The 18,701-nt window shown below is 55.0% G+C and overlaps 1 protein-coding gene across 4 annotated transcripts in view; it reads left to right on the top strand.

Annotated features, from left to right (window-relative positions):
- CAMK2B (calcium/calmodulin dependent protein kinase II beta) overlaps nt 1-18,701 on the top strand; it is an 81,856-nt gene that overhangs the window by 15,178 nt on the left and 47,977 nt on the right. For all 4 annotated transcript variants that reach the window (XM_038754704.1, XM_038754702.1, XM_038754703.1 and 1 more), the window contains exons 3-5: nt 12,196-12,255; nt 15,323-15,377; nt 16,995-17,060. In XM_038754704.1, the coding sequence (XP_038610632.1) occupies nt 12,196-12,255; nt 15,323-15,377; nt 16,995-17,060 (181 nt within the window). The remainder of the gene's footprint in view (nt 1-12,195; nt 12,256-15,322; nt 15,378-16,994; nt 17,061-18,701) is intronic.

Genomic DNA, 18,701 nt, shown 5'->3' with positions numbered 1-18,701 from the left:
ACAAACAGGTGGACACAAAGGTGCGTTCACGCATGAGCCCACGCACAAGCAAGCACCCAAGTGTCCTCCCTCCCTTCCACATCCCCTCCACCCCCACAAACCTACGCACACATACACAAACATACGCACACATACACACTTGGCCGAAAATGGCCGGCGCCCCAGCAACAGCTCTCTGACGAGGGCTGGGAGCCGACAGGGGCAAGGGGAACAGGTGAGCGCCGGTCCCGGGATTGGGGTGACCCACCGCCCCGGTCTCCTCGTGAGCCTTGGCCACTTCCGAGGGAGCCCAGCCCGGCGGGGGGCGGCCCGGGCGCCCATTCCAAGGACCAGCAGCAGGGCTGGAGTCCTGGCGACTTCCTCAATCCCACCGCAGATCAGGGGCTGAAGCTCTTTCCCAGGCTTACATGCCATTCGTTCATGGGAGAGGGGAAACTGGGCTGCTGCTGGGGGCTTTGGGGTGAACCCTGGGGATTCAGGCTCTAAAGGGAGACCCCCCGGCTCCTCAGGCTCCCAGCCCTTCACCCGCATCTGAGAGCCTGGCGGGAGAGTGAGGATGGCTCGGTGCCACCCGTCCCCGCGACTGCAGCCCCCGGCCCCATGACTCCCTCGGGGCGCCCCCCAGAGAGCTGTGGCACGGCAGCGGCAGCAGAGGAGGAGGAGGACGCCAGCCGGGAGCAGGCTGAGCGGCGGCCAGCTTGGGGGGTGGGGTGCGGGGCGACGACTGTGGGTCCCACTCCAACCGCCCACCCCCTCTCTCTCTCACCGATCCACCCCCTTCCCCTCTCTTCCCGGACTCTCGTGGATCTGCAGCCCTCTAAGTAAGCCGCCAATCAGTCAATCAACCCACCCACCCCTCTATTGTTCTCCCTCCTCCCCATCCCCCTCCTCCCTCGCCCGGGGCTGGGCCTCACCCACCCGGCCCGGCCCTTGTTCTCCTGGACGGCCGCATCCGGCCCCCTCCTCGGCCTTTCCTGGTGGTCTTCCCCTCTCCTGCCCCCCTGGGCCCTGCCCGCTGCCCTCGGCTGGGGGAGGAGGGGTTTTCCTGCGAGGCTGGAGAGGGAAGTGGGCTGGGCCGGGCTGTAGGGCGGCAGGTGTGAGCGGGCAACTCCAGGCAGTGCCCTCCCCCGGAGGGGTTCCTTCCGTACCCCCCCGGCAGGGCCCCGAGCTGGGCCGGCTCCCCGCACCCTCGACAGAGCGTGTCCCGGCCTCGCCGGGGTTAGCCGAGGACACTCCCGGCCCCTGCATTGCGGGAGAACGGAGCATGCTCAGTGAGGCCCCCGCTCCCGGCCGCTTCGGGGACTGACACCCCCGGCCCACGGCAGAGTCACCCCCCTACACACCCGCCCCCTCCTCCTCCTAACCCGTTGCCCCTTTCCCCTCCCTCCTTCCCCTTCTCTCGGCCCGTCTCCTTTCCTTCCGCTTCCCTTCTCCCCCTCCGTCCCTGCCTGTCTCTGTCACGGGTGAGGGGAGTCTCTGCCGAAGGTGGAGGAAGGGAGATTCCCTGGGAGGGAGGGGGTCTCTGCCATAGGAGGGTAGGGGTACAGCCAGGAGATTCCCCTGTGTGTGTGTGTGTGTGTGTGTGTGTGTGTGTGTGTGTGTGTGTCTGTGTGGGGAGGGGCGGTTCCGCAGCAGCGGGTGGGAGTTTAGCCAGGAGATTGCCTGGGCGGTAGAGCGGTCTCTGCCCCCAGGAGTAGGGGTATAGCCAGGAGAATCCCTGACGGGGTCTATGCCGCAGAGGGTAGGGGTCCATTCAGGAAATTTCCTGGTTGGGGTGGGGTCTTTGCCGCAAGAGCTGGGCGTATGTTCGGGAGATGGTAGCTCGGAGAGGCAGTAAGTTCTTAATGATGATGGTATCTTAAGAAATGCCACAGTTGTTAATATTATAATCAAGGTTCTTCTTCTTGTTCTTCTTCATTGGGGTGGGGGGATGGACTGGAAGCAGGGGGTAGAAAGGGGAGACGTGATGTGTTCGGTCCCGTGGTGGACGGGCTTCTGGGAGAGATGCGGGGACCAAGAGGCAAAATGGGAAACGGAGCCGGGCGGCGAAGGCCTCCGGGCCGCTCCTCCGCTCCTCGGGCCCACGGGGGGCCCGTCCAGACCCACTCGCCTCCACGGGCGTTGGTGCTGACCCGGACCGGGGCGGGGGAGACGTCTCCCCGCCGAGCTCCCTGCTCCGCACCCCGCCGCCTCCGAGAGGCAGGGCCTTTTTCTGCCCTCTCTCAGTCCGAGCCTGCAATCTTGATGCGGCTTTGCAATTTCCACTCACCGCAACACTCGCTCGCATGAAATGCGATTATCTAATTTGTGGATTTGCTCGGGGTTTTCAGGGTCTTTGCGTGCTTTCTTTCCCCTCCCCCAGCTCGCACGCCCTCTCTCTCTCCCCCTCCCCTCCTCCTCCGCCCTCTCTCCCTCCCTCTCTCTCTCTCCCCCCCCCCAGTTCCCCCGCTCCCTCCAGAGGAACAGAATTGGGGGGCGGGGGGAGTGGGCGGGTCTGGGGGCTCCCGCTGTTGATTTCTCGCAGCCCAGACCTCAGAGAGGATGAATGCCAGGCCGTCAGCTGGGGGAGAAACAGGCACAGGAGGGAAAGCAGCTTTGGGCTTCGAGCCCGGGGTGGGGTGGGGGGCCGAGGGGAGGAGCCCCCCGAGGTGGGCATCAGGGGATGATGCCGAGAAGCAGCGTGGCTCAGTGGAAAGAGCCCGGGCTTTGGAGTCAGAGGTCATGGGTTCGAATCCCGGCTGCACCACGTGTCTGCTGTGTGGCCTTGGGCAGGTCACTTAACTTCTCGGAGCCTCAGTGAGCTCATCTGTAAAATGGGGATGATGACTGTGAGCCCCACGCGGGACAACCTGATCGCCTTGTATCCCCCCAGCGCTTAGAACAGTGCTTTGCACATAGTAAGCGCTTAACAAATGCCATTATTATTATTATTATTATAGGGGGCGCCGACCACGCTGCCAGGGCTGGGCGGCCTGGTGCTTCCGCGTGGTTGTTTTGAGCCCAACAGGGCGGGCAAGCCCCTCACACGCATGGCCGGGGCCTCCCCATCCGACGCGTCATCTTCCGTACGAAGGACAGCTAGATATAGACGCGCTTTTCAGTCAATCAATCAATCAATCAATCAATCGTGTTTATTGAGCGCTTACTGTGTGCAGAGCACTGTACTAAGCGCTTGGGAAGTACAAGCTGGCAACATATAGAGACAGTCCCTACCCAACAGTGGGCTTACAGTGTAGAAGGGGGAACTGATGCCTTCGTCTTCCCTCTTAGACTGTAAGCTCCTCGACGGCAGAGGCCTTGGTATTTGTTAATGATAATTGTGGTTATTTGTTAATAATAATAATAATAATAACAATGGCATTTATTAAGCGCTTACTATGTGCACAGCACTGTTCTAAGCGTTGGGGAGGTTACAAGGTGATCAGATTGTTCCACGGGGGGCTCACAGTCTTCATCTCCATTTTACAGATGAGGTAACTAAGGCACAGAGAAGTCAAGTGACTTGCCCAAAGTCACACAGCTGACAATTGGCAGAGCCGGTGTTTGAATCCATGACCTCTGACTCCAAAGCTCGTGCTCTTTCCACTGAGCCACGCGGCTTAAGCGTTTACTATGTGCCAGGCAGTGCAGTAAGCACTGGGGTAGATACAAGCTAATCAGACTGGATGCAGTCCCTGTCCCGCTTGGGGCTCACAGTCTTAATCCCCATTTTACAGATGAGGTAACTGAGGCCCAGAGAAGTAAAGTGACTTGTCCAAGGTCGCATAGAAGATAGGTGGTGGAGCAAGGATTAGAACCCATGACCTTCTGACTCCCAGGCCCTGGATCTGTCCAGTACACAGTACTGGTTCCTTCTTCTCTCTATGCCCCAGGCATCCAGAACAATACCCTTTTTTATGGTATTTGTTACATGGTTACTATATGCTAGGCCCTGTATCAAGCACTGGGGTAGATACAAACTAAGCAGATTGGACACAGTCAGTCTTAATCCCCATTTTACAGATGAGTTAACTAAGGCACAGAGAAATTCAGTGGTTGCACAGCAGAGCTGGGATTAAAACCTAAGTCCTTCTGACTCCCAGGACTGTACTCTATTCATGAGTCCAATCTTCTTCTCTGTCAACTCTGTAGACAGTAAGCATCCAGTACATACCCAATATATGTTGTTGCTGTGTGGGGCAAAATTAAATATATGAAACAGGATGTGAGGGTCTTGTGCTCTCATTGAGTTCTCGGTCATTGCCAAGGTGTGTATGTGTGTCTGTGCATGTGTGTATGTGTGTGTGTGAGAGAGAGAGACCCCAGTTTTATTAAGGACCCACATTGGTACTGGGTCCTTGGTTCTTAAAAGCTTTTTCCCATCAGGGTGTTAGCCAGCGGGAATACTTGGTCTCGACCGGGCAAGCCACCATGGCAGCAGGCTAGGTTGAAGCTTAAATGATGGAGTTCGTTCATGTTTGTTCCATTCTCTGGGCAGCATTGCTGGATGGCAGGGAAATAGCTGCCAGAACCACCCCAGAGCCAGCTGCATCTCAACAGCAAGGGAAGCAGCTCCGGCCATGGGCTGTAATGTGCTTTGGGATCTTCTGGAAGACAGAGGGAGAGTTCTGTCAGGGTGGGTACTTCATCTTGAGCCCCGGCCATCAAAACCAAACAGCATGAGCTCTTGTGGCAGGAAGTGCTGCAGGTTGGGGTGGTCCAGGAGGCCCACAGAAGCGGCAGCTGGATAGGGGAGCAGCAGCCTCTGGGATCCCCAGACCCCAGTGTGCGATGCTGACCCCACCAGGCTCCCCAGACTGGCCCACAAGGTCACCTGAATTGCACCATCAAGTCACTCAGGCTGGCCCTTCAGACTGCCTGGACTTGGCCCACTGGATGGTCCAGACTGGCCCACCAGGCTGCTTGGATTGGCCCAGCAGGCCAGGGTGCAGAGGAGACCGTCTTTGTCCTCTGTCGGTGCTCTGGGCCGTGGGGAGCAGAGAGCCTACGTCAACCCCTTCACCAGCTCTTGCTGTCTGATTCCCCGGGTGGCGGCCGTTATCAACTCCTACTGCCCCATCCCAACTTGGATAATTTTAGAAGCTGAAATGAAACACTGGCTCGTGGGGGTGGCGGCAATTACTGACTAGAGGGAGGCTGGGGGCAGGTAACTCATTCATTCATTCAATCGTACTTGTTGGGCACTTATTCTGTGCAGGACACTGTACTAACCACTTGAGAGAGTACAATACAACAATAAACAGACACGTTCCCTGCCCACAATGAGCTTAAAGCCTAGCGTTGGGGAGACAGACATTGCTATAAATAAATAAATTACAGATATGTTCACAAGTGCTGTGGTGGAAGGCGGTAACTATCGGCTAGAGGGTGACGGGGCGAGGGTGGGGTGGGGTGGTAACTATAGGCTAGGAGGTAGGTTTTGCTTTATCTGTAACTTTGTTATCTTTGCTGTATCGGTCCCCAGGGGAGAATGAAGGTGTCAGGTGGCTGGTTTTGGGCCTTGAGTGGTTTTCTTGTTGGCTTCTCTGCCCTTCTGCCTTGTCTATAATTCCTGTCTGTTGTTCCCAGAGGACTGTTTTGTGCACTCTCCAAAGCGTTCAGTTCAGTGTTGTGCAACCAGGAGGTGCTCAGCTAGTACCACAGATGAGGCTGGTGTTAGTGGGGCTGTGGGCTCCTGCAGGCTTGTGTGTGTGCATGTGTGTGTGTGTATGTGTGTGTGTATGTGTATATATATATATATATATATATGTTGGCTTGTCTGCGTGTGTGTGTGTGTGTATGTATATATATGTTGGCTTGTCTGTGTGTGTGTGTGTGAAGCAGCATAGCATAATGGATAGAACACAGACCTGGGAGCCAGAAGGTTATGAGTTCTAATCCTGACTCTGCCACTGTCTGCTGTGTGACTTTAGGCAAGTCATTTCACTTCTCTGTGCCGCAGTTGCCTCATCTGTAAGATGGGGATTGAAACTGTGGGTCCCAAGTAGAACAGGGACTGGGTCCAACCCGATTTGCTTGTATCCACCCCGGTGCTTAGTACAGTGCCTGACACATAGTAAGTGCTTAATAAATACCATAATTATTATTATTATATGTTTGTGTGTGTGTGTGCGTGCGTGCACACTCCAACGCATGAGTGTTTTCCTTTGTATATCCAAGTCCAGACCCGTTTGAGACCCCCTCAGTGGTGGGCAAAGGCCCGCCGCCTTCACCCCCGGGACCCCGCTTTGAACCGCGGAGTTCTGGTCGCCCGATGGCATGGGCCGGATGGTGGGCTCCCGGGGGCAGGAGCAGCCGGTGGTGGAGGCGCCTGGATTGGGTGCAGAACACTCTGTCTAGATTTAGCCTGTTCCCGTGGAAATGGTTGTCGGGCGAGAGGCCCAGGATGGGGCGGCCGGCTCCGACGGCCTGCTGACCACCGCTCTCCCCGGCCCCGGAGCAGGCCGGGGGCGCAGAGCAGGGAGAAGCGTCACAGCCTGGCTCAGTCCCACAGTCCCGTGGGGGGCGAGGGGCGCTTGGCGATGTTAAGATTTACAAGATCATGAGACCATGAGCCATGCCTTTTGAGGGTCAGACCAATGGTCAGTCCCGGGACTCTGTCCCACGGGACCTCGGACCCTTGGAAGACCCTTATGTCGGTCGCCCTCTTGGTTAGGAATGGATCATCCACCACTCCTTACTCTCTCCCTTCCGCCCCTGACTCGCCCCCAGTGACCCAGCACGGCCCATCCACCTGACTCTCCCCTCTCCAGCCCTGTCTCTTTCCCGGTGACCCAGCGAGGACCAGTCAGTCAACATCCCCCCAGCGGGGCCTTGAGGTGAGGCCCCCCAATAGGCCTCGCTGCCCCTTTCCCCTCCCTCCCTGTGCCGGTCCGCTCCTAACCTCGAGCCTCCAGCAGGGAGGAAACGAGCCGAAGAGGCTGCCAGGGCCGTGGGCAGGGGGGCTTTGAGGAGGCTGTGGGATTGTGCGGGGCGCAGTGCGGGGCGCCCATCCCCGTCCTGCTTTCCTCCAGCCCCTCTTCCTCTCCCCCTCCCCTGTTTTCCTACAGAACCCGGGGGCGGGGGGCGCCCACTGCCAGGCGACACTGCTGGTACTGGATGGGCCAGTCCGGGACCTGCCCTCCCCCCTCCCTTCTCTGGCTCCCTGACGACTCTCTGTCTTTGCCCGTCTCTGTCCATCTCTCTTTGCGTCTGCCCGTCTGTCCCTCTATCTAGCCCTCTGCCCTTCGCTAGTATCTGCCTCTGGTCTCCCTGCCCGTCTCTGGCCTCTGTCTCGGGTCTCTCGGCCCGTCTCTGGTTTCTCTGCCGTATCTCTCTCTCTGTCTCCCGCCCCCGCGCCCCCGCAGATTGGAAGAGCAGGTGGTGAGGAGAGGGAGGGGGCGGTGACAGGGAGACGATGCCAGAAGCGGCCTTAACCCTTTCAGCCTAGCCGGCAGCCCCGCGGGATAAGGGATGGAGAGTCGGATAAGGCATGGCGGGGCGGGGGGATCTTCAGGGGATGGGGAAGCCCCTCTCGGAGGGCCTCAGGCCAGAGGAAGACCCACGCCACTGACCCCTGTTTCGGAGAGCAGATCGTCGTATCCCTCCCTCCCTCCCCTCGCTTCCCCCGAGCCAGCGACCTCCAGCCCCAACCTCCGCCCCGACCCCGGCCCACCGCCCAGCACTGACCCCTGGCATTGCCCGGCCTGCGCCGGCCCCAGGGTCCGGATCGCCCTGCTTTATAACCAGATCATGGATACATACACGAGCAGAGAAGCTCAAAGGAGGAGATGGTGTGGCAGAGATTGTGAGGGGTTAATCCAGGAAGACCTCCTGGAGGAGAGTTTAACAGGAACCATCAATGCAGGGATTCCCACGGTGGGGGGTAGCGGCAGCCTTAGAGGCGCTGGGTACGTGGAGGGGAACTGGACACCAACTGTGAAAGCAGATTAGGGCCCCCAGGGGAGTTTGGGGAGAGGCCTCAGAGACTCTCAGATCTCTGAATACCATCAGGAGATCTCTAGGTTCAATCAGACATCGTTGGGGTCCTTGAGATCCCCCTCCTCCTGACACCGCAGCTGGAGGCTGCGGCCGCGTGACTGGAGAGTTGGGTGCTGTCTTCTCAGTTCTCAGGGCTGTCAGAGATGATTCAGGGAGGTAGCAACAGCTGTGGATGGCTGGGAGACACCACAGCGGTGGACAGGCCAGCCTGGAGGGCAGTGGGCAGCAAGGGGGTGCTCTCCTGGAACAGAGGCTTCCCAAAGATCGGGATGCCAAAAGACAGGCTTGGAATCAAAAGTGGGACCTAGACAGGGCAAACTAATCAGCGCAAGCAAGCATCGAGCCTCATGTGTCCGTTCTTAATGAATACCATCATTATTATAACAATAGAATCAGCAGGCATAATGCCTGTCCTCAAGGAGTGCACAGTCTAGTGGGGAAGGAAGCCATAAAATTGCAGGAAGAAGGTAAAAGAAAAATGGATATAATAGGAATAATGATGGTATTTGTTAAGCGCTTACTATGTGCCAAGCACTGTTCTAGCACTGGGGTAGATACAAGGTAATCAGGAGGCCCCACATGGGGCTCACAGTCTTAATCCCCATTTTCCAGATGAGGTAGCTGAGGCACAGAGAAGTTAAGTGACTTGCCCAAAGTCACACAGCTGATTAAGTGGTGGAGCCGAGATTAGAACCCACGACCTCTGACTCCCAAGTCCGTGCTCTTTCCACTAGGCCACGGTGCTTCTCGCTATGTAGGGAATATGTAGGTCAGTGTTTAAATAGTAGGCTGTGTAAGTCGTTATGTATAGAAGTGCTGTGGGAGCAGAAGTGCTTCGGTAGTGCAAGAATGCTGAGGTGGTAGCTGGGGGGTGATAGAAACTGGGGAACTATGAGAGTAATGTGGAAAAGACTCAAAGCAGAGGTGGGATTTCACATGGGTTTATCCAGCCACACTTGCGTATATGGGCAGGATCTCAGTGTCATTGGCCTCATCTGCAAACCCGTAGGGAGGCTAGAGGTCCATCCACTTGGCTTCTCCTACTGTTCTATTCTCCCAGGCTCTCATTCCAGTGCTCTGCAGACAATAGGCCGTCAGATCCTTGAGGGCTGAGATCACGTCTACTAACTCTGTTGTACTCTTCTCAGTGCTCAGTACAATGCTGTGCACACAGTAGACTGTAAGCTTTTTCAGGGCAGAGATGGGGTTTACTGACTTTATTCTTCTCTCCCTAGTGCTCATTTCAGTGCTCTATGCAAAGAAGTCTGTCGGCTCCTTGAGGGTAGGAATCATGTCTACTGATTTACTGTCTTCTTCCAAGCACTCAGCACAATGCTCTGCACACAGTATACTGCCAGCTTTTTCAGGACAGAGATCTCGTCTCTTAAATCTATTGTCCTCTCCCCAGTGCTCAATACAGCACTCTGCTCAAAATACCAAATCTATTATAGTATACTCTCCCAAGTGCTTAATACAGTGTTCTGCACACAATTAGCCCTCAATAAATATGACTGACTGACTGATTCCCTCCCAAACGCTCAGTAGAGTGCTGTAAGTGCTCAATCGATATAATCGATTAATCTACTATATTGTAAACTCCTGGAGGGCAGAGATCAGGTCTACTAACTATATTGTCCCCTTCCAAACATTGTAGTGTGCTCTGCCCATAGGAGATGTGATTTCAGTAGGGTTTTGAACAGGGGGAGCGTAGTGCATAGCTTAGTGAGAAGCAGTGTGGTTTAGTGGACAGAGCCCAGGCCAGGGAATCAGAAGACCCTGGGTTCTAATCCCAGCTCTGCCACGTGTCTCCTGTGTGTCCTCGGGCAAGTCACTTAACTTCTCTAAGCCTCAGTTACCTCATCTGTAAAATGGCTATTAACAGCGTGAGTCCCATGGGGGACAGGGACTGTGTCTAACCTGATTAACTTGTATCTATGCCAGCACTTGTGTTTGGCAGTGTGTGGCACACAGTAAGCGCTTAACAAGTACCATAATAATAATAATAGTGGTCTGCCAGATGTGAATGGGGAGTCCTAGCCAGGAGGGAGGGTGAGCACCAGAGATAGATTGATGACAAGGAAGACAAGAGTGAGGCACAGCGAGTAAGTTTTGGCGGAGAAGCGGAGTGTGGGAGAGTAAGCATGTTGTGGACAGGGAATGTGTCTGTTTATTGTTGTATTGTGCTTTCCAAGGCGTTTGGTGCAGTGCTCTGCACACAGTAAGCACTCAATAAATACAGTTGAATGAATGAGTGAGAGTAAGTACCAGGGAGAGACCTTCTTGCCTTAAAACTGATGGTGGTCCAGAGTTTCTGCTTGATGCAGAGAGGGGTGGCTAGCTATTGGCAGTTTTTTGTGTCGGGAGACATGCACAGAACCATTATTTTAGAACATGATCTGGGCAGCAGACTGGAGAGAGGAGAGAGACTGGAGGTGGGGAGGTCAGAGAGGGGGCAGATGAAGTATGGTGATGATATTCTCCTACCACAACCCAGCCCACACACTTCACTCTTCTAATGTTAACCTCACTGTGCCTCGATCTCATCTATCTCACCACCAACCCCTCACCCACGTCCTGCCTCTGGCCTGGAATGCCCCCCCCCATTACTCTCCCCTGCTTCAAAGCCCCCTCTAGACTGTAAGCTCGTTGTGGACAGGGAATGCGACTTTTTATTGTTGTACTGACCTTTCCCAAGTGCTTAGTACAGTGCTCTACACACAGTAAGTGCTCAATAAATATGATTGAATGAATGAATAATGGCACATCTCTTCCAAGAGGCCTTCCCTGACTAAGACCTCCTTTCCTCTCCTTTCATTTATTCATTCAATAGTATTGATTGAGCGTGTATCATGTGCAGAGCACTGTATTAAGCACTTGGGAGAATACAAAACTTCCTTCTGCATCATCCTGACTTGCTCCCTTTGTTCATCCCCCCTTCCCAGCCACACAGCACTTATGTACATATCTGTAATTTATTTTTTATGGTAATGTTTGTCTCCCCGTCTCTAGGCCATAAGTTCGTTGAGGGCAGGGATTGTGTGTTTATTGTTGTATTGTACTCTCCCAACCACTTAGTACAGTGCTCTGCACACAGTAAGTGCTCAATAAATATGATTGAATAGTAGGTGTTCAGTCAACGTATAGATTGATCAGTTAGTTTCTATGCAGGAGTCCAGTCAGAGGTGCTTTGGGGTAGGAGTCTTGGTTGGAATATCTGTTTGTTGGAGTATTGGTCGGAATTATTGATTTGTGTTTGCCCACCCAATGGGATTGTGTTGCTTCCAACTCCTACCTCAGAGGTGAGGTTGAATTGGATTGAGCTGGAGGAATGGGTGAAGCTAGATCCCTTATGTTGCTTTGGTCTGTGGAGGGAGTGAAGTGGCATCGAGTGGGGTGTGGATGGGGGTCCCTGGGGCTGACACTCTCTGCAGGGAACGTGTCTACTAACTCTGTTATATTGGACTCTCCCAAGCACTTATTACAGTGCTCCGCATGCCGGAAGCACTTAATAAATACGTTTGACTGATCGATAATGGAAAGGGAGTGGGGAGTACAGGACTGGGAGACTTGGGTTCTAATCCTGACTCACCCGACCTTGGGCAAGTCACCTAATTTCTCTGCCCTAAATTTCCTCATATATAAAATGGTGATTCAATAGCTGTTTTTTTCCCTCCCTAGGCTGTAAGCTCCATATGGGACAGGGACTGTATCTGATCTGTCTATAATGTATCTACCCCAGCTCTTAGTACAATGCTTGGCCCTTAAGAAGTGCTCGGTAAATAAGCCAAATTCTATTATTGTTATTATTATTATTACTACTACTAATAATATTTCCAAGGTCAGGTAAATTAGGATTAGAACCCAAGTTTCCCAGTCCTGTACTCCCCGCACCCTTTCCACTATCGATCAGTCAAATGTATTTGGTAATTGGGACTGTTAGGTCCATGTGGGACAGCAACTGGGTCCAGTCTAATTATCATGAATCTACCCCAGCATTAGCACAATGCTTGGCACATAATGAATTAGTACTTAAGTACTTTCGTTATCATTGTTATTATTATTGCTATTATTATGATTGGCCAGTCCATCAATCCATGCCCACTGACCCAGAGTGAGAAGTGCCCTGTTCCCAAGAGGCGGTCAGCTCTGCCTCCAGGCTGTCCACGTCCGTGGTGACTGCCCCACACCGACCATCTCTGTCTGTTTTGTCTCCAGATCACCAGAAACTGGAGCGAGAGGCTCGGATCTGCCGCCTCCTGAAACATTCCAACATCGGTAAGCATTTCTTCGGAGGGCACGGGAATGGTCGGGGGGCTGCCCTCGGATGGCAGCGCACTGGACTCCGCGAGCTCTAGCCCCAGAGGAAGGGGGATCGGATTGGCTCTGCAGGGGAGGGCAGAGGGGAGGTGTCTTATGGGCTTCTGAGGTGCTGGGCCTACGCTCCTATGGACTGAATCCTTGCCCCAGAAACCATCTTGACCGTGGTGTTCTCCCCACCTGCCCAGCTCTGGGGATCTTGAGTGAGTGGGGAATGGGCTCTGGGGAGTCTGCCCCCTCACCACTCTGGGATTTCCGTAAGAGCCGGGGCGAGGGCGCCCAGCCCTATCTGGCCTAGGGCCAGAGGGATGGTCTTGACCTTTGGCGACCTCCTTCCAGGGTGGCAAATGTGAGATTTTGGTGGAGTGACAGACTCTAGGGCTGGAAAAACTCCTGAGTCCTGGAATGTTTGCACCGGGACCCTGCTAGGTCCCAAAGCAAAGAATTCCTAACCATCAGCTTCCAGGCTCTCCTCCCAAGATTGCTCCTTACCTTTCTGCTCTCTGCCCCAGTCACTCCCCGGCTGACACCCCCAACTTCGCCCAAGATCAGCTCGACTCTGCTCCGTATTTGTGTCTACTTATCTCCCATAGTAACGTGTAAGCTACTTGAAGTCAAGGACTGTGTCTTCTACTTCCATTTTATGTTATCAAATATGTGGTACGGTACTCTGTGCACAGGGGACACCAGAACAGCTGTCTGCGCATGGTAGGTGCCCAGTACGGCACTATGCACACAGAAGGTGCCTAGTACAGATCTCTGCACATAGTAAGCACCCAGTTCAGTGCTCTTCACACAGTAGGTGCCTAGTGCAGAGCCCTGCACCCAGAAGGTGGCCAGTACAGGGGTCTTATCCTAGGCACCCACTATTGAGCACTGGGCATGCTTGGTGCCCAGCACAGCACAGCTTCTGAAATCAATAAGGCCCTCGTATTGGACTCCGCACACAGTAGGCGCCTACTTTGCACATAGTAGGCGGCCCCCAGGGCAGTGCTCCGTGTGCAGTGGGCCCTGGTGAGTGAATGAATGCAAAGAAGGTGGCCGTGAGCTGATCCTGCCACAGAGCATCAGTGAGTGATGAACCAAGTCAACAGAGGGGTTGGGGGGAGGGGGGTGTCTCTGGAGTGGGCCTCTCGGGGGCCAGGGTTGGGCGGGGACTGGTGGCGTTCACCTGGACCGGGATCCTTCCTCCGAGGGTTTCTGTGGGAGCGTGGCTCGCCCCGTTTCCAAGCCGATGCGAGCCACGGGGGCCCGCGCCGAAGCCGGGCGGACTCAGGCCCGTCCCGAAGCTTCGGGGCGGGGGAGGTCACCGGGGGGAGGGGGGTCCCCGGGCGAGGCGGGGGGCCTGCCCCTAGGCCCCGCGGGCTCCCATGGGACGGACAGAGCCGGGGAAGGCCGAATCAGCACCGCGGACAGCGAGGCGGCTCCCTCCGGCCCTCTCCGGACCGGCAGAGGGGCGGCGAGGCCTAGCGAAAGGAGGTCGGGGCCGGGCGGAGGCCCCAGTCCCCTGCCTCCCAGCCGGCGGCCTTTTCCCCTGGGCCTCGCCGCTGCCCCGCCCCCGTCAACTCGGGGAGCCCGGGGGTCGGGGAGCCGGAGCCCACCCCCGTGGTCGCCCGGTCCGGGGAGTCGGTCAGTCCGGCCCTGGGGAGCCTTGGCCCAGCACATCCCGCCGCAGGGGAGGCTGCGAAGGAGGGCAGTAGGCGGCCAGGCAGAATTTAGGGCAGCCAGCCCAAGGACGAGAGGAAAGAGGGCCACGGCTACCGGTGCAGCAGCCTGAGCCTGGCCTGCCCCTTCTGGGAACGGGAGGGATTAGCCCCGAGGTCCCCTTCCTCCTCCTCCTCCTCCTCCTCTCCCTCCTCCTCGCCCTCCTCCTTCTCATCCCCCTCCTCTCCCTCCTCCTCTTCCTCCTCCTTATTCTCATCCCCCTCCTCTTCATCTCCTCCTCTTCATCTCCTTCCTCTTCTCCCTCTTCCTTTCTCTCTCTTCCTCCCCTCCCTTTTCCTGCTCTGGCCAGCTGTAAGATCTTGGGGCCCACCTCCCTAGTGCCTTGTGTGGCTCCCACAAGCCACTCAAGGCAATCTCGTTGCACAGTCTGAACTTCCTGACCCCGGCGCTGCCGCCCCAGAGAAGTCATTTGTCCGCAATAAATATCGTCGAATAACCGATGGATTAGCCCCTCTCAATGGCTAAGGCAGAGGCTGGGGCTGGGATTAATCTGTCCGTGAGTGGGGCTGGGCCGGAAGGAGGGTCGGAGCCGGTCCTGGGGTCCTGCTTTTCTACACTCGGGGTGTTCACTCATCGGGGTTTACTCCGGGAGATAATCCCGAAGACAGAGAGACTCAATCCGTAGTCGCAGGGGTACCACGAAGGCACCGGCCACAACAGGTCACTTGATTGATTGATTGATTGATTGAGGATCCCGTTCCGGGGTCAGCAGGACGGCGGGGACGGCCTCCGCGGGTCAGGGCTGGGCGCAGCAGTGTGATTCATTCATTCATTCAATCGTATTTATTGAGCGCTTACTGTGTGCAGAGCATTGTACTAAGCGCTTGGGAAGTACAAGTCGGCAATATATAGAGACGGTCCCTACCCAACAACGGGCTCACAGTCTAGAAGGGGGAGACAGACAACAAAACAAAACAATGTGGCCAGGTGTCATGTCGTCAGAACAAATAGAATTAAAGCTAAATGCACATCATTAACAAAATAAATAGAATAGTAAATATGTACAAGTAAAAAGAGTAATAAATCTGTACAAACATATATACAGGTGCTGTGGGGAGGGGAAGGAGGTAGGGCGGAGGGGATGGGGAGGAGGAGAGGAAAAAGGTGGCTGTGATGGTGATGGTGATGTGGGGGATTCAGTTCCTGCTGGGGGCCTCTGAGAGTGCCAGGGTAGCTGCTCTAGGGCGTCCGGGGGCCCCAGCCCGGGGGACTCTGAGCGTCTGGACCCCAGGCCGGGGCTCTCACAGGGGGAACTTCAGTCCTCACGGTCTCTCTCCTTCCTTCTTTCCTTCCTTGGCAGTGCGTCTCCACGACAGCATCTCGGAGGAAGGCTTCCACTACCTCGTCTTCGATCTGTAAGTGGCGCTAGGCTGGCCCTGGGGGGGCTCGGGTGCACGCCTGGATTTACCGGCGGAGGTGGGACGTGGCTTTGTGTGTGCCTGTGTGTGCGTGTCTGTGTGCTGGATCTGTGTGGGGAGCGGCTGGTTGGGCCGCGGGGGGGGGGGGGGGGGGCGGCGGGGCCCCCCCACCCCGGCCCCCGACCGGTCCGGCGCAGGTCGGTGCCTCGGCGGCTCCCGTTTCCTGCCGGATGGAGCGGAGATGACGTCAGCCTGCCCCCGGGCTCCCCGCTGGGCCCGGGATAAATTTAGCTGCTCTGACTCACAGCCCTCCTGGGCTCTCCCCGGCTCCCAGCCCTCAGCCCCCCGGTCCCCAGCCCCCAGCCCATATCCTCCTGGTCCCCGGCTTCCAGCCCCCAATCCACATCCCCTTGGTTCCTAGCCTGCAGCCCCCAGCCCACATCCTCCTGGTCCCCGGCTCCCAGGCCCCCTGCCCACATCCCCCTGGTCGTCAGCCTCCAGCCCCAGTGTTTAGCATGCTGAACGAATACCTTTATTGTACGCTTGTTGGGCAGGGAATGTGTCTGTTATATTGTACTCAGCTAAGAGCTTAGTACAGTGCTCTGCATACAGTAAGCACTCAGTAAATACGATTGATTGAATGAATGAATGAATAAATACAATGGACTGACTGACTGAGGTGGTGGTGGGATGATAATATGAGTTCTCAACTCTAAAAACCTCTCCTTTTATAACTCTCTCCCCTAAGACTCTTTTCTCTCCCAGTGGCTGCAGGTCCCAAGTGAAATACACTGTGAAATGCAGAATATTGTACGCTTCAATGTAGGGTTAAAGACTGCATTGGTCTCCCATGCCCTGTGGGAGAAGCCAGTTTAGATGAGCCGTAGGTATTTCAGATTCCCTCCCTTTTGATGGTAACAACCATAACCATAACCATAACCAATAACCATAACAATAATAATAATAGTATCTATTAGCACCGAGCTAGACACTGGGGAAGACACAAGAGAATCAGATCAGACACAGTCCCTGCCTCACACAGAGCTCATGGTCTGAGAGGGAGGGAGGACAGGTATTTTATCCCCATTTTACAGATGGGAAAACAGGCCCAGAGAGGTTACATGACTTACCCAAGGTCCCAAAGCAGGCAAAAGGCAGAGACAGGCCAAGGGCCTGGGCCTCCTGACTCCCAGTCTGATTCTCTTACCACCGCACCACACTGCCTTCCTTTTGGCTTTATTATCCTGTGAGATCCCTGTGCTTACTTTCTTTGGGCCTGATTTGAGGTCGTGCTCTGCAAACTCAGCATGCCTTTCCCATACTTCCGACATGACCCTGCTCCCTTAGGATCGTTGAGGCCTAGTATTAGAAATACAAGCTCAAGTCACGCTGCATCAGAGAATAGCTCAGGGGAGGTGTAGAAATGGTGTGGGTGGCTGGGGACTGGGGGCAGGGAATTGAGAGGGGGGCTGCCTGGGGGAAAGGGGAGCCTAGCAATCTCATGACTGCTGGGGAGTGGCAGGGGAGGGAGGTGTGTCGGGCTCAGCCGGGTCCCCTCTAGGAGGGTGGTGTAAGGAGCCGGCCACCACATCTTCTGTCTGTTTGGGTTTCCAGGGTGACCGGCGGGGAGCTCTTTGAGGACATCGTGGCCCGAGAATACTACAGCGAAGCCGACGCCAGGTGAGTGCGGAGATCGCCCTGCTGCCTGGATCCCCCTGCCCACCTTTCCTCTTCCCTTCCGCCCCCCCACCTCCTCCCCCGCCCCCCCCCGCCTCCCCCGCTTTTTTCTGTTTCCCCGTCCCTGCCTGCTGTATTTGTGCAACATTAACTCATTCATAACTTGGCCAGAGTGGGTGGGCAAAGACACTGTGCGTCGGCTGTGCAGGTACGGCCCATAGCCCCCTCCCCCCTCCCAGCCTGACCACGGTGGCCGGTCCACCTGATTGGGACAAGCTGTGAGCCAGGACTCTCCCCCAGAAAGGCCACGGTCTTGGCACTACTGGTCACCTTCCCGCTGATGTCCATATCGCTACCTGTTCTTCCTCCCCCTTTGATTGGGAGCCCCATATAGGACGGGGACTGTGTCCGACCCGATTATCATGTCTCTACCCCAGCGCTTAGTGCACTGCTTGGCACATAGTAAGTGCTTAATAAGTATCATTATCATCACCAATGATGTCCACATCACTGGTGTCCACCCCACTGATGTTCATCCCCTCCCCCAATCTTCCCCTGACTGATATTACCACTCTCTGCCTGGAACTCCTGGAGATGGGGGAACTGGGGCAGAGATCAGCCTGGGAGGGGCTTAGGGCCCAGCTGCTGCTTAGTACAGTGCTTTGCACAAGGTAAGCGCTCAATAAATGCACTTGATTAATTGATCGATTCCTGCCTGCTCCCTCAGGATAATAATGATAATGATGGTATTTGTTAAGTGCTTACTATGTGCAAAGCACTGTTCTAAGTGCTGGGGAGGTTACAAGGTGATCAGGTTGTCTCACGGGGGGCTCACAGTTTTAATCCCCATTTTACAGATGAGGTAACTGAGGCACAGAGAAGTTAAGTGACTTGCCTAAAGTCACACATCTGATGGCGGAGCCAGGATTTGAACCCATGACCTCTGACTCCAAAGCCCATGATCTTTTCACTGAGCCATGCTGCTTCTCTAAGGGTTACACTCCTTCCCCACTATCTTGTTCAGGCCAGGTCGGGTCCGCCTGCGGGGAGTTTTCCCAGGGAGAAGCTGAGGTCTTAATTTAACTATAATATTTATTAAGCGCTGACTAGGGGCCAACTCTATAGTAAGTGTTGGGATAGGTACAAGATAATTAGGTCCCACGTAGAGCTCCCAGTCTAAGTATGAGGGAGTTGGATTTATAATTTAATTATAGTATTTATTAAGCACTGACTAGGTGCCAAACTCTATACTAAGCCCAGGGGTGGGTACAAGATAATTAGGTCCCAGATAGGGCTCCCAGTCTATGTAGGTGGTAGTTGCATTTAATCCCCATTTTGCAGATGAGGAAACTGAGGCCCAGAGAAATTGTCACTTGCCCAAGGTCTCACAGCAGGCAGTCGGTGGAGTTGGGATTATTAGTATTAATAATAATAATTTTTAGACTTTAGACTTTGGAATTTTTAGACTTTTAGACTGTGAGCCCACTGTTGGGTAGGGACTGTCTCTATATGTTGCCAACTTGTAGTTCCCAAGCGCTTAGTACAGTGCTCTGCACACAGTAAGTGCTCAATAAATACAATTGATTAATTGATGATTGATTAATAATAATGATAATTGTGGTATTTATAAAGTGCTTACTATGT

This window comes from Tachyglossus aculeatus, chromosome 11, assembly GCF_015852505.1.
Source record: "Tachyglossus aculeatus isolate mTacAcu1 chromosome 11, mTacAcu1.pri, whole genome shotgun sequence".
In the NCBI taxonomy this organism is placed as follows: domain Eukaryota; kingdom Metazoa; phylum Chordata; class Mammalia; order Monotremata; family Tachyglossidae; genus Tachyglossus; species Tachyglossus aculeatus.
Note: the sequence above shows the minus strand (reverse complement) of the source record. Positions and strands in the feature narration are given on the sequence as shown.